General features: G+C 45.8%; 2 protein-coding genes across 2 annotated transcripts; both read right to left on the reverse strand.

Moving 5' to 3' along the window:
• Positions 1-848: 848 nt before the first annotated feature.
• On the reverse strand, positions 849-2514 carry LOC124690665. Its single transcript, XM_047224024.1, has 2 exons — positions 1512-2514; positions 849-1429 (listed from the first exon to the last, which is right to left on the reverse strand). The coding sequence occupies exons 1-2, from the start codon at positions 2353-2355 to the stop codon at positions 1083-1085; spliced, it is 1191 nt and encodes a 396-aa protein (XP_047079980.1). The 5' UTR covers positions 2356-2514; the 3' UTR covers positions 849-1082.
• A 1104-nt stretch (positions 2515-3618) lies between these two features.
• On the reverse strand, positions 3619-11577 carry LOC124690666 (outer envelope protein 64, mitochondrial-like). The gene is made up of 13 exons (XM_047224025.1): positions 11312-11577; positions 11056-11208; positions 9645-9769; positions 8802-8927; positions 7913-8098; positions 7665-7809; positions 6711-6879; positions 5918-6052; positions 5634-5834; positions 4582-4709; positions 4451-4502; positions 4259-4328; positions 3619-3940 (listed from the first exon to the last, which is right to left on the reverse strand). Exons 1-13 carry the CDS (start codon positions 11575-11577, stop codon positions 3858-3860), a joined length of 1839 nt encoding a protein of 612 aa, XP_047079981.1. The 3' UTR covers positions 3619-3857.
• Positions 11578-14467: the final 2890 nt, after the last annotated feature.

The following is a 14467-nucleotide window of genomic DNA, read 5'->3' on the forward strand; positions in this document are numbered from 1 at the left end:
TTAGCGTCCGTGTCAATCCGAGAATGAAGCACCAAAAATGAGCTAAGGTGATGTTGTAACTTTTTTGTCTGCAGGGATATGAACAGTAGAGTGGCCAGGATATGAACACTAAAAATCTGTTGTAACCGGCTTTATTAGCTATTGTAACTTGTAACCGGCTTTATTAGCTGTTGTAACATCACCATTAGAATAAGTACCTACCCCAGTATTGTTGCCTTTATAATCCTGTGTTGAATAGCAGTTGCCCAAATTCATATTCTTGGAGGAGAAAACTTTGAGGTACTCACAATACAACCGGTCGTTTGAACTGTAGTATGGCCTCTGTTCCAGAGTTAGGATGCTAGAACTAGGAGTTTGGACTTTGTATGCTCTTGTGACGATTCAATAAGTGAGCAGAATCAAGCATAATTGGTATGAATTTGTTTGTCATCGCTCTATCTCTGGAGACAGGGTTTCAAATTTGCACCAGCCTGTGTAGGAATAGAGTCTATGACCAAACAAAATGCAGAATACACAAGTACCTATCCCAGTATTGTTGGGAAAACTCTAGCATACATCATTAGCAACCTCTAGAATTTTGTTTCAGATCTTTTTGAAACTTCGAAACACGAATTTTAAGTGTTTGAAAATAAAGAGCTAGAAGCCTTGATATATTTCACGACAGACACACAACCCGATGTTAGAACTGTAGTAAGGCGTCGGCGTTCCAAAGTTGAGGATGCTACACTAGGAGTTTGGACTTTATCTGCTCTTGTGATGATTCAGTAAATGAGCAGCATCCAACTATAATGTTTATGAACTTGTTATCGATAATCGACATCTTCAGTCTGACTTGTTCAGATTGTTACTAAGAGCACCGCAAAAATCTGGTTTCATTATACCTCTGGAGACAGGGTTTCAAATTTGCACCAGGCCTGTCTATGAACAGAGTTATGAGCAAACAAAATGCAGAATACACAAGTAGTTATGTCTTGTTTTCTTTTATTGTTGCCACTATACTGTCACGTATGTATATACACAACTCGATCACAGTACACACTTGAGGAAAAAAATGCTCAGACCTACTGCGTGCTCATGCTTGTTCAGGCGAGGAGGTTGCGCGACTCGGCGTACCATCGCGTGTAGCAGCGCTCGAGGTTGGGCCAGTCGGTGTCCGGGCATGCGGCGAAGTGGTGCAGCCACAGCGCCAGGGCCTCCTCCTGCTGCTCCCACCGCAGCTTCTCGATGAGCTCCTCCAGCACCGTCACCATCTCCGCCCTCTCCCTGCCGCTCAGCACCGGCGCGTCCGTCCCGGTGCTGCCGCGGCACAGCAGCGGCAGCCACGACCGCAGCATCGCCATCCGGTGCTCCGCCACCGCGGCCTTGTCGCCCTCTTTGTCGCCGGTGTCCTGCTCGAACTCCGCCGTGTTGGCGTGCCTGAACAAGAACACTGCACACACCAATAGTGTCCGTGTGAGCGTGCACATTTCTTGATAATTTCTCAGAAAATGGTTCCGCACGTAGTTACGTACCTGCTAGCCGGAGCAGCGCGACCTGGAGCGTGGGCTCGGCGACGAGCGCGCGGCCGCCGAGGCGCGGGGCGTTGCCGAACTGCACGGCGGCCTCGCGCGCCGCGCCGCACGCGGCCATCTTCTGCGCGAGCCACAGCAGCTCGGCGGCGAGCTTCTCGGCCGCGGGCCCGCCGAACGCCTGCTCGCCTTCCAGCGGGGCGACGGCCGCGGCCGCCGGCCTCCACAGCCGCATGCCCGTCCTGACCGCGCGCGCGGCCAGCTCCATGGCGGGCCAGTCCTCGCCGCCGCTCGCCGACGCCTCCAGCTGCCGCAGCGTGCGCTCGAACGCGGCGGACAGCGCGGCGCGGCTCACGGCGCCGACCGCCGCGCCGCCGGCGAGCGCGTTGTCGTCGAGGAGGCGCTCCGCGAGGCCCCGCACGAGCTCGTACTTGCGGGAGGCGACGGGCAGGCGGGACGCCACCCAGAGCACGTGCCCGAGCGCGCGGCCCACGCTGGTGGAGGACGCCGGCGAGCTGCCGTGCTGGTCCGCGCGCGGCGGCGGCGGCGGCAAGGATGGCGCGAGCGAGGGGGGTGGTGGTGGTGGCGGGGGCGAGAGCGCGGAGAGGACCGCGAAGAAGACGGAGATGAAGGCCTGCGTGGCCAGCAGCGCGAGCCGGCGGAGCACGGACAGCGCGCGCGCCGCGGCCACGGGGAGCGGCAGGAGGAGAATCGTGGAGGTGGCTGCGCCCTGCTCGGTGGATGAGGAAGGGGAGAAGGCCGAGAAGAAGGTTCCGGCGAGGGACAGGAGCGGGTCCATGGGCGTCCGGAGATGTTGCCGGCGCTGCTGCCACTGCTGCGCCTCCATTCCGATCGATCTCCGTGGGGCACTGTGCAAGAGACGAAGGCGGTAGCTTAGTTATCCAAGCCAATGAGCTGGGCTGGGAAACACAAGGTCGCGCGCGGTGGAAGGAGGGGACAAACTGGCGGTCGCCGTCCGGCGCCGGCTACGTGTTGGGCGACTCATCGGTGCAGTTGCCGCGACCTTGAGTGTTTGTCCCTTTGCCGGCCGCGCGGGGAAAATCGTGGTCCATGCGTTCGGGGATCTACGTGTTCAATGCTTTATGGCAGTTCCCGCCGAAACGGATGTGACCGTCGGCACCTGTTTTCTCTTTCTAGACAGAGTGTGTGCTTCCTCTATTATGTGAGTTAGAGCTTCAACAGTGCGATCCATCCCGCGCACGCGCGTTTGAATGGGTCCAACCGGATAAAAACTCGGTCCAGCGCGTGGATCCATCCCGCAGCCGCCTCCACCAGCTCCGCGTCCTCTTCCTTCGTCGCTGCCCCCTCGGCCGCGACGCGGATCGCCTCGTCGTCGGCGACCCAACGCGCGTCCTGCCGCTCCTCCTCCTCCGTATACGGGAACCTAGCGCGGGCAGCGAGGGAGAGCTTGGCCCACGTGGTCTGCAGGGTGCACGGCATGGCGATGGGGGAGAAAAGGGCGCGAAGAAGGTAGAGGGGGAAAGGATGGCAGAGCAGGTGTGAGGTCTGCGAGGCCGGCACCGTCTTTTATAGCTGATGGTCTTGGCGGGAAACTTGGGCGCGAGCGTGCGCCCATGGCTTTTTCGCACGCGCGGAAATCCTGGTGCGCCCGCCCACCATTGCTGTCCCGTCGAGGCCTGCCTTGACGCAGCGTCCAAAGAAGAAGAACCACGTGGCGATTTTTTGGGTCGCCGCGTTGGACGCAGTGTGCGACCTAAACGGACACGCGTGGCCACCCAAGCGGTCCAGCGTCCGTTTGGGTTAGCGCCATGGAGATGCCTTTATCCTCTTCTTTTGTGGTCACGATTATACGGACAAATGTGCGGAAGAGGTTGGGTAGAGTTGTAGAAATTGACTTCCCAGTTCGTTTGGATTTTCTTTGCGTGGTGTATACAGAGAAACCCAACACAGTATAAACGAGATGAGTTCAAGTTATGGTCTGAACATAGGATAGCCATTGTGAAATCACATTCGCTGTACTGTACCCTGAATGTTCTCGAAGGCAAATCGGCTTACTTCGTACAACCTCAACTAAACTCTCTCGGTTGGGAATGTTTGTCCCGACAACCTAGCCCCAACAACATTTTGATGTATGCCAGTTTCTGCTGCACTCATAAGACGCTAATATCATCAACAATTCATGTCAAAATTTCAATTTATGGACGAGAACAACAGCACAGCACTACAGAAGGCAACTGTTCAACAGCCTCACGAGCTACTCTTCTCTCACTCAACAGAGGGGCTTCATTCACAGATAGTTCGATCAAAACTGGCTTCAGCGTCTCAAAAAAATTCACAGGTCGGGGATTCAAGCGCCTCCCTCATCATTCACCTGAGATGCTTCTGTATTCTTTTCTCTGCTGCAAGGGCTGCTTTGTTCTGTGGTTCCAAAGCTAAAGCGTGCCTGAAATCTGTACACAACAAATGAGATTTAGCTCCTTGAGAGGATTTTTGAGAAAAGTGAATACACTACACATCACAAGTTCAGCTTCTGCAGCCAACTAGTTTGACGTCTATGATAAGATCACTCAACTCTTTGCTCTTTCGTCAAAAAGAAAGTAAAACCAGTCAACTCAATGTTAAGCCTAGCTATGCACAATTGCCAGAAAATCCTTCTCCAGCTTTACTGGGTGTGAGTTATTGGCGACCAGCAAGAATATCAGGAAAGATCCACATTTTCAATCAGATATACTAGTAACGACTAACTACATGCCAGAAAATTGCCACACCTTGGAGTGCTTCTTGGTGATTCAAAACACGTTCTTTTGCGGCGCCTCGTCGTAGATATGCTTTGACATTCTGAGGCAACAACAGCATAAAAACATAAGAATTGTGAATTTCTGATGTCGCCATTACAGCAGAAGACAGTAGTGATATGTAGCGATGGAGAACGGACGAGAAATCAACAAAAAGTGACTTACCTTTTTATCCAACAGTAAGGCCTGATCGCAATCCGCTTCAGCTTGCTTGAAACTGCATAAGATTCAATGTACATAGCTTGAAAGTTCTGATTTCAGACAACTGTGGTCAAAGTGAATGATAGAAAGTATACCGGCCAAGTTCCAGAAAAGCAGCTGCTCTATTGCAATAGTATGTCGCATTTGTGTCATTCAATTCAATTGCCTCAGAGTAGAACTCAATCGCCTTGCTCCACTGTTTTCTTTTGAAAGAATCATTTCCCTGTAAAGTACAGAAAGCTAATTTGTAGACGCAAGCTATGAACATGACATAAAATCAAACAAAATCTAAAATATTTTTACTTAGTTATTATGTGGTTTTGGTGGGGCCCGGATGCAGGTCCTGGTAATTAGCATACACAAATATTCAGACAGAAACGCAGTTTCTTTGTTTTAAATTTATATTCTTGGCATAGAAGGAAAAGTCCAAAAGAACATTATTTTTCAGAGAAAAAATCAATCATTATTGCTTAACTAAAATTTTTTTTCAGCATAGGAGAAGCACAAAAACATTATAAGAGAGAAAAAGACAGACTGGAAATTCAAACAGAATATTAAATTCGCAATCAACCTGGAACATAGTGGTCAATTTTTTAAATCAAAACTATTGAGTTTTGCCCAAGATTGAACACACGAAAGCAAAAATGTCTTGATTTTCTTGTGCTTGGTAGTCATTGCGCCCTCTTCTAATATATCAGTATAGTACTCACAGTAACAGACTCACACTCTGGGATACATGAGCACTGAGGCTCACTAACTGCCAAAATCAGTGTGTTGGACTAGACAGGAAACAGGCAGAACTAACAGAATCGTAAACTGACTCACTCAATTCTTGAGAACTACCACATAAACCTTGATTATTTCCAACAAGAAGTAGCAAGAACAAAGAGCTCATAAGAAATCGGATCCTATGGAATATTCACCACCCAACACATGTTCCCACACACACCTTAGCTACCAAGGTCAACAGATTGTTTGTAAAAAAACTTTTTAGCAATGACGCATCAACATCACCAGTGGTTACTGGTGAGAGTACCAACCTGGATGCCTAATTACGTGTTCTTGAAAGGGAAAAATGCATATCCAAGGTAACATGAAGAATGAATTAGACTTGGTCCATGTGCTGCTACAAATGAAAGAGATATACCTTTTCTTTCAACAGCTCTGATGCATCAACATCATGGTTGATTACTGGCGGGGGTGCCAACTTCGATGCCGAAACTACTTGCTCCTGGATAGTAGAATACATATCCGATATAGCACGAAGAAGGAACTTGTCTGATCCATGAGCCGCTACAAATGAAAGAGATATTGGACGATCATTGTGATTTCCCAAGGGAACAGTGGCCTGTAAAAGCGAAAGGGGTCATGAATTGGTTGTAAATTCTATAGGAAAACAAAGAACTACCTGAAATGGGTTAAATAAAATACCTGGCAACAGCCTGAAAGTGCAGCAATGCTGACAAATGCGTACATTTTATCTTCAAATTCAGATGATAGTCTCTGTTTGGAGTTTCTTTTTAAAGGATATCCAGCCATGGTTGGCAGAACTAAAATTCCAGTGTCCTGAATCACGACACGTGAAAGAAAAAGCAGAAAAAAATCATGAACACTTACTTCAGACCAATGGCAACTTTTGGAAAGGAGTAATATTGAATTAATTTACCATGAAGGCCTACGGTTGACACAATGTGTGATAAATGGTGTTTCATGCAAAAAATCAATACTTTATCATTTGAAAAAAGGATATAACCAAATTAAATCATGCATAATTCCAGTGTTTCCCTTTTCCAATCTAACATAGAGTGAATGTAATGGAATGCATAGAAAGATTCTCTATCAGTTCCTTCTTCACATAATCCAGTCCATCTAAGAACATATTGTTTTAAACCCGTCCACTACAGTCCGACTAAAGTGGGTGGAAATTTATTCCCTGGAGTGACTGGTGTCTAAGTTCGTTCTTCTTTGAACAATGCCGCCACTAGTGCCTGGTTGGTCAAGTAAGAACCGTTTTTTGCTTCCCAAGTACCAAACAAATAACTCCCATATTCACTAATTACCACAGTATGATCTATACAAGTTAACTCCTTACAACAAAGGATCTATAAAATAGGCATAGTTGAGTACCTGTATTGCAACTGTGAGAACTAAATAAAATAAAGTCAAAACTAAAAGGTAGTGAAACACTCTCAATCCACAACTAAGGAGTCAAGTGGCAGAATACCTTTAGAAGATTCTTGAGTGCAGATCGCCATTCACTACGTACAGTGTAAAGAGATTTGATGTTATCGTCTCTGAAATTTACAGCTTGTAGTACACGGGTAGTGATTTCAAGACCAAGCTTGGGTTTTACAGTGTTAACCCAATCTTCATGGTTTGCTTTGAATTCATATCTGAATAGTTGATTGAAAAAGAAATTTCAAAGTGATTAGTTCATGTTCATAAGCAATTAAGCAAACAATACAATACTAAAAGAACAGTAGATGGCAAAAAAAAACTAATAATCTGATTTTACTGCACAAACAATTGAACATTGTGCATGTATCCAAGAAAATTTAAGCTGCTTGCTGGAAAGCGATATCTAGTGATAGATGGCGAAATGGTGTGGACAGGCCACTCAACAGCAAAAACAAGGTTTGATGTTAATCTCGTGGAAAAGCATCAATGAGCTAAGGCCAACTACAGTATAGATCTAAATCAGCAAGCCAGGAAGACAAGAGTTTAGCAACTAAGGTAACTCATGGACACTGTTCTTTCTAGGATTTCGCAATCAAATATTTAAAGCATAAGGTACAATTCAACTAGCGAACATGGTGGTCATGACCAGCTTGAAATCGATGGCTGACTGATTTAACACAGGATGAACCAGTAAAACTGGCACTTCTATCCTAAATACCTAGGCAACTTGGCATGTAAAATTTTAACACTTTGGACTCTTCACTCGTCAATTCAGGCCGCAAAGAGGATACAGATACTAGTTTGAACAGTGATTCAGCAAACTTCGATAAATGCTACAAAAGTACATCATTGCTGGGCATTACTGCAATCCGAATTATTGATAACAAATGTTTAATCCTTCAAGGACCTTACTCAGTATACTTTCTACCATTTTCCAGATTTCTTTTGTTGGGATTTCATCAGTTGATTCTACCGGAGAAGAAGAATTATTGAAACAAACCTCTGTAATAACAGCATAACTGTGCATAGAGCTTTCAAGGCCGAATTTCCTTCTTGCATATTTGTAGAAGGTTCACAGAACTCCTTCAGGCTAGGAACATTTGAAATAATATACTGGCCAATATCGATGTGCTTAGGTGGCTGATCTGCAATATAGATGTGAAGTTGAATGTCTCACATCTGGCTGCATAATCTAAATAAACCTAATGAGAGATGTGTTCAAGAAATAGAGACATCAGTATGGCTTACATCCAGGTAATGTAAGGACAGCACTTTCTATGACATGCACAGTTTTCTGGCTGGGAACCTTCAGAGACTCAAAGCAATCATCAGCAAAAATCAACTGCCTTTTTCCCTTAATAAACCCGCCTACAGCAGCAGGTAAAAGAATATCTCCAACACGATGCAGAATACGAGGATCTCGTGCAAGCCATCCTAAAAAGGATCAGAAAGCAAGCAGAATAAGAAACAATCTACATGGATATCCCATGGAGAAAACAAAGCATGCAATGAAAGGCCTCTTAGCTCTAAGTGAAGGCTGGTCTTGTGATCTATAGACATACTATACTACCTCCGATTCAAGGAATAAGGCGCCATCGTTTTACGTGCTTTTTGTTTGACTAAGTATTACTCTAAATATATAAAGATTGTTTGTATGAAATTAACATCATTAGAAAGTGTTTTTCAATACGAATCCAACGATACTAATTACATATAATATAACCAAGATTTTGTTGCTCAACTTTTGTGGTCAAAGTTCATCTTGAAATACGCGTGCGCCTTATTCCTTGGGACGGAGGTAGTAGTACTTTGTAAAGATGTAGCAGTAATCATATAAGGCCAGCTATATATATATCACTTATAGTTTGAGAACCCCCAAAATAGTTGGTAATCTATTCTCACTCAAAACAGTTCAACGTGAAATGATGAGGTTTGAATCAGAACGATCTTCATTGGCTTATGAACATACTAGTTGTCTGGTCACATTTTTACAGCATTAGCTATCCTTGTTTGTTGGGTACTATGTTACATATAAGTAACTTCTTCTATTGGACAGATAGATAATTAAATATTCTTGTCACAGTAAGTCATCATAAACAATGAGACATATAAAAAACTAATAAGGGTAAGAAAATACCAATAGTATCTAGACTTTGTGAATTTGCTAAGGTCCCAACAGTAGACACCACTCCATGAGAAGGCCGGAAACAAAGTACACCACAGAAAGATGCTGGTATTCTCAAATCGCCAGTTGTATCAGTACCTACAAGAGTTTCAGGGCTTAAAGGTAAGTTTGCATGTGGAATATGAACGGATATCTAAAAGAGCCAAACATGCAAAATAACCAGGCTCACTTTGCATCAAGAAAATATCCATGGAGTAAAGGAGAAGATGTGTAGCAGTTGAACAAGTACTAAAATAATCATGGACGATAAAAGTATCACAAAGTATGAAAAGGAACAAACATAAGAGAGAACTAACAAATCACAATGAACAGACTAAACATAGCTATGTAAAAATCCATTTTGTTCTGAGTTTCTGGACAAGCACTACCTCCAATTTTTATAAGGCGCACAGGTTTCTAAGAATTATCGTTACCAAGAATTTGGTCAACAATATTTTGACAACTTGATAAAAGTTGATAGTGTTGGACCCAAATTAAAAATAACTTTTTTATAATACAGATTTTGTATAGAAAAATCACATAGTAGTTGGAATAATCGTTGGTCAAAGTTAAGTTTTGGAAAGCATGTGTGCCTTCTAAAATGAAGGAAGTATATAATACAAATAAGAGTGTAAGAAAATAAGATAAGAACAATTGAGTACAAGAACAGATACATGAGCCATTATCACATATGAAGGTTGCATGTTTTTTGTGAGGCAAACAAACGCATATCGCGGAAAAAAACTGCATCACACGGATAAGTACAAATACAGGCGGAGGAAATTTCAAGTGAGTAAAAATCTACAAGTAAAATACCAAGAGCAAAGTCGACAAGCTGTGCAGAAACTGCGACAGCGGAGCCACTGCAAGAACCTCCAGGGACAACTGATGGAGATGATGGGTTAATTGGTGTTCCGTAGTGCAAATTTTGTCCAGTAACACTGTAAAATCATGTTAAACGATAGTGTAAGAATTCTTCATCGATCTTATGCAGCAATCGTATAGATAAATGTCTGGTGAGTCTTAGTTGGGGTTTGTTAATAATTAATATGACAAAAGAATCTTTCTAATGATTTAAGCAGGTGTCAATCTGAATTGAATGACTAGAAAAATACTAGCTATAGGTGATGCAAAACTTATGCATAAAAACTATGACTCAAGCAGTCAAGTTGAGAATTATTTTACGACAGCCCCAACATGTAAGCAACTTTGCTAGCTTTGCTACCATCAGCTGGCCATCCACCAAACGGATGCAGGGGTTGACTATGCCAAATGAATCTATCTTGCATCTTCTGAATTTTTAAATTGTTACCACGAATAACCTTGTGCACCATTTTACTGACATCATACACCTACTCCAAACACTTCAATCAATAGCTAAAGAAGGTTCCACACAGTTTGATCCAGTTATGTGCTTCCTCCTTGAAGGTCATTTACTGCACATCAAGTTTCCAGATATATAGACTTAAACAAGCACACCTCAAGTGAAAAACAGTGGCTTGCCCTATTTTTTCAACCGAATAATCCACTTGTAGCACCTCAAAATTATCTACAGAAGTACCCTGAACCAGCAAATTTTGTAAAACAAACAACTCCAGTATATATCTAACATTGTCTTTGCGAAACCCTATATAAACTCAAAGATTTGTAAGGACCAGTTCACGCAAAATGCTTGAGTTGTAATAATTACACGACAGTGCATTTGGGTAAGGATCAGTTCTCTATGCAAAACCCTAAAGAAATTCAACAACTTGTAAGGATCAGTTCACACAAAATGCTTAGGTTGTATAATTACACGACAGTGCATTTGGGAATGCCTTGGGGCAATTGCCTGAGCATGCAGCAAACTGAATGATTTGTTTTCTGTCTCAAATAATGCAGAGGACAACACAGAAAATTTAGATTGCATTTGCAATTATCAAAGCCTTTACTTTTCTTGAATTAAGAAACAGGGCAGGATGAAATGGGGAACAGAGCAGATCAGTTTTCTTTCAGATTTATGCAGGGGGCATGATATTCTTCAAACTCATGATCTACACACTAAACCAATTGTTGAACTTCCCCTTCCAGTTTCCAAATCATATATACATCATAAGCTCGCATCTAAGAGGACACTAAAATAGTCAAAACGACTCACAGTAACCTGGCACCGACGATTCTGAACAGTAGTAAATCGTTCCAATCAAGCAAAATCGATTCAGTTTGAGCTAAGAAAGAAAGTACGAACCCGAAGCCGAGTTCATCCATGACAGTCCTGCCGACGCAGGTAGCCCCCTGCTTCAGCAGGTTGGTGACGGCCACCGCCGTGCGGCTCGCTGCCGCGTGCGTCCTCTTCCAGTCCGGGTTCCCGAAGCCGGCTACATAGCCCTCGATCTCGAAGCTAAAAACGCAATACAAAGGGGATCAAACCAATGCATGAAGGAAACCCATGATCCCGCCGAGCAGCGAAGCAGAGGAGGAAGCAAGAAAGAAAAGGCGCTCACTTGTCGCCGACGGCGAAGGTGAGGTCCGAGAGCTGCTGGCGCGCGGCGGGGGGCGGGGCCTGCGGCGGCGGGGAGAGCACGAGGCTTTCGCAGAAGGCCCCGGAGTCGGGCGGGGCGGCGGGCTTGCCGCGCAGCCACCTCCGGCGGCGCCGCGCGGCCTCCGCGAGGACGATGACCCCGGCGACGGCGACGCCCGCCACGATCCAGGCGCGCGGGGTGGAATACGCCGCGGCGCCGCCGGCGCCCGATCGGGCCGAGGAGTCCATGGCGGAGGCGGAGGCGGATTAGGGTTCTAGGAGGGGTTTAGGGAGGCTGGCGGAGTGCTCTGCTCTGGGAATCGGCGCGGAGTGGGGAAGAAGAAAGAAATGATTTTTCGACTTTTCTTTCGGGCGGCGGTGAGCTTAAAGTGGTTATGTGGGGTCCTTTGTCAGTGGGACGAAAGCATAGGGTCTTCGGCTTGTTTGACAAGTTGATGGTGGGTCCTGGGGAACGCCAGGTGGACGGCTCAATCCGGTAGGGTTAAGGTGGGCTCGGCCTGGTAGACAAGCACGGGCCTTGTAGATGGGATAAAGGCCGAACGAGAAAGAACGGTGGGCTCAGATCGCCCAGCGCTGATTGTATTTCTCCTCATCCGACCTTTTCTCCACTCGAAAAAAAAATCCCAAAACCTCAAACGGAAGAAAAAAAAAGTCTCGCTCTTCCTCTTGAATGCTCAAATCGCTAGCAAAAAGGTCAAGCGTGAGGGTTGGAACAAGCAAATCATCGATAAGTTCATCTTGCCAATGGACACCATGGCGGTGATGCACATCCGTGTTACCTCGATTCCACATATTAGGTTTCAGACTTAGACAATAGGACATGAAATGTCTGTTGTTGGATCTCTCAGTTACCACATGATTAATTCATATTAAGATCTAACGGAAATCTTGGCTCGCGTTTCGAGCATGTGGTGTTTAGTTTTTGTGTATCAACAACTTTAGATCTCGTCGGCGTGTGTCGAGTTTGGTTTGCATTAGTGGTGGATTGCATGAGTTGCACCATCAAAGGCATCCTAATCTTTCTCCCTAGAATGGAGCGGTGGCGAAGGTCTAGACCATTTCATAGTGTTGGTTTAGTAAATTTTGTAAAAATGAAGTCATTTTTATGTTCCTAGATCCGCATAAACATATCTATGGAGACTAGCTACATGGTGAAACAATTTTTTTTAGTTCGAGTTATACACCTTTGTGTGCCACATTAAACTAGGTGAAGTGATTGTTATATTAATTCCTATGTCCGCATAAAAATATCTATGGGAGACTACGTGTTGAAACAATTTTTTTAGGTCGAGTTATGCACCTTTCTGTGTCATATTAAACTAGGTGAAAAGACCGAAGCACAATACTACAACCGTACATTGCGTGTTAAATTTATATTTGTGTTCGTTGCAAATGACCTTATTTTTATACCAAGCACATAGCACGAATGTGTTGTCACCTGATCATGAAAATCCAATTTGAGCATGAGAGGGGGCACATAAATGAGTAATACCCAACTTGCAGATAACTTTCATAAGACGTCTCGTACATTTTGAAAATGTTTATTTGGATGGCCGGAGACTTAATAGAGTGGATCATCAAGGTGTGTCGACCATGAACCCAGTTTGGGATATATTATGGAAGTTAAGGATTCCTAGCAAGATTTAAAAAAAAATGCTTGGAAAGCTTGCATGGAACCATTCCTGGAATGTCGATTCTTCCGGATAGGCATATCCATGTCTCTCACAATGCCCGGTTTGTTCTGAAGGACCAGATGATATTCTTCATTTGGTGTTTTCTTGTAGGAGAGCTAAGGATATTTGGCGATCATTAGGGATTCTCCCCTATATTGAATCAGCCATTAGTCAGGTCGGTCTCACTTGTTCTAGAGAAAATTCTTAGGGATCTGATCCAAGTTCGAAATGGAATTGTTAAAACGGACTTAAAGGAACTGATTCTGGTTGGGGCATGGTATATATGGTGGCAGCTATGAGAGTTTGTAAAGGGAGACTCAGTGGCGCCTCCTCGCCAATCAGCTTTTTCATTACAAGCCCTAAAGTCGAATTACTGTGCTGCTGAAAGAAAGACTGAACCTAAAGAATTTAATTGGTGTAAGCCTCCGATGAATTCCTACAAATTAAATGTAGATGCATGTTTTTTTCCAAATGGAACATGAGCTGTATCCCACGGTATGATTGCTGCACCCTCATGGAGCTCTCACAGGCGTTTGGATTTTCGGCCGTCCGATCGAGCTGACATGGCGCGATCTCGGCCGGCCGTTCCGTCCAGGGCGCGAGGCCCTCGCGCGAACCCACGTTTTATCCATGGGTCGCGAAAAGCCCCGCTCGGCCCGATCTCTCGCTAGCCCTCCACCAATCGCCACGCCCCCAATCGCTCCCCAATCCCCACTCCTCTGCCCGTCTCCTCCCCTTCCTCTCCCCTCGCGCCCTCCATCCCGCCGCCACCTCCATCTCCTGCGCCTCTCTCCTCCCTGCTCCGGCTCCTCCTCTGCGCCGCCGGCACCGCGCCTCCCCCAATCCCCGCACGGACGCTCCGTCTCCTCCCCACACCACGGGTACTCTCCTACGAACCCTAGCCGCCGCCGCCGATTTTCTTCAGATCTCGGTCGATTCTGGCCGTGTCCTCCGCCGCCAGCTACAGGCACCAACTCACCTCATCCTCCTATGTATCTCTGGCCCATGGGAGAAGCACGAGAGAGCGTGGCATGGAGCCTCCTTTCTGCCTACAGCGGCACATCGCGCGAGACCACGACCCGGTGGAGTGGCGGCTCGTGCTTCTTGCCGACGTGTGGCGCACCGTGCTCGTCCGGACGGACTGCATCGGCAGCTGCGGCCACCGGGGGCAGCCCGCATCCCGCGGGGAGCGTCTGGAGGGCAAGCGGGCGAGGATAGGCCGGCTGTCTTCCCTCCTCTTCGTCCCTCCCCTACTCGGTAAGCCCCAATCCCTCTCTCTCTCCCTCCCTCTGTGTATGTACCCCCTGATTTCCACGATTCCCTCCTTTCAGGGCTGTAGCACCACATGATTTTCTCCATGAACCACTCCAAGATTTTCTCTAAAGGTGATTTCCTCTTGTGTTCTTCTTCTCAAAATCTGGAGAGAAAAGTAGCTACTGGTACTA

Source organism: Lolium rigidum, chromosome 2 (genome assembly GCF_022539505.1).
Source record: "Lolium rigidum isolate FL_2022 chromosome 2, APGP_CSIRO_Lrig_0.1, whole genome shotgun sequence".
NCBI classification, from domain to species: domain Eukaryota; kingdom Viridiplantae; phylum Streptophyta; class Magnoliopsida; order Poales; family Poaceae; genus Lolium; species Lolium rigidum.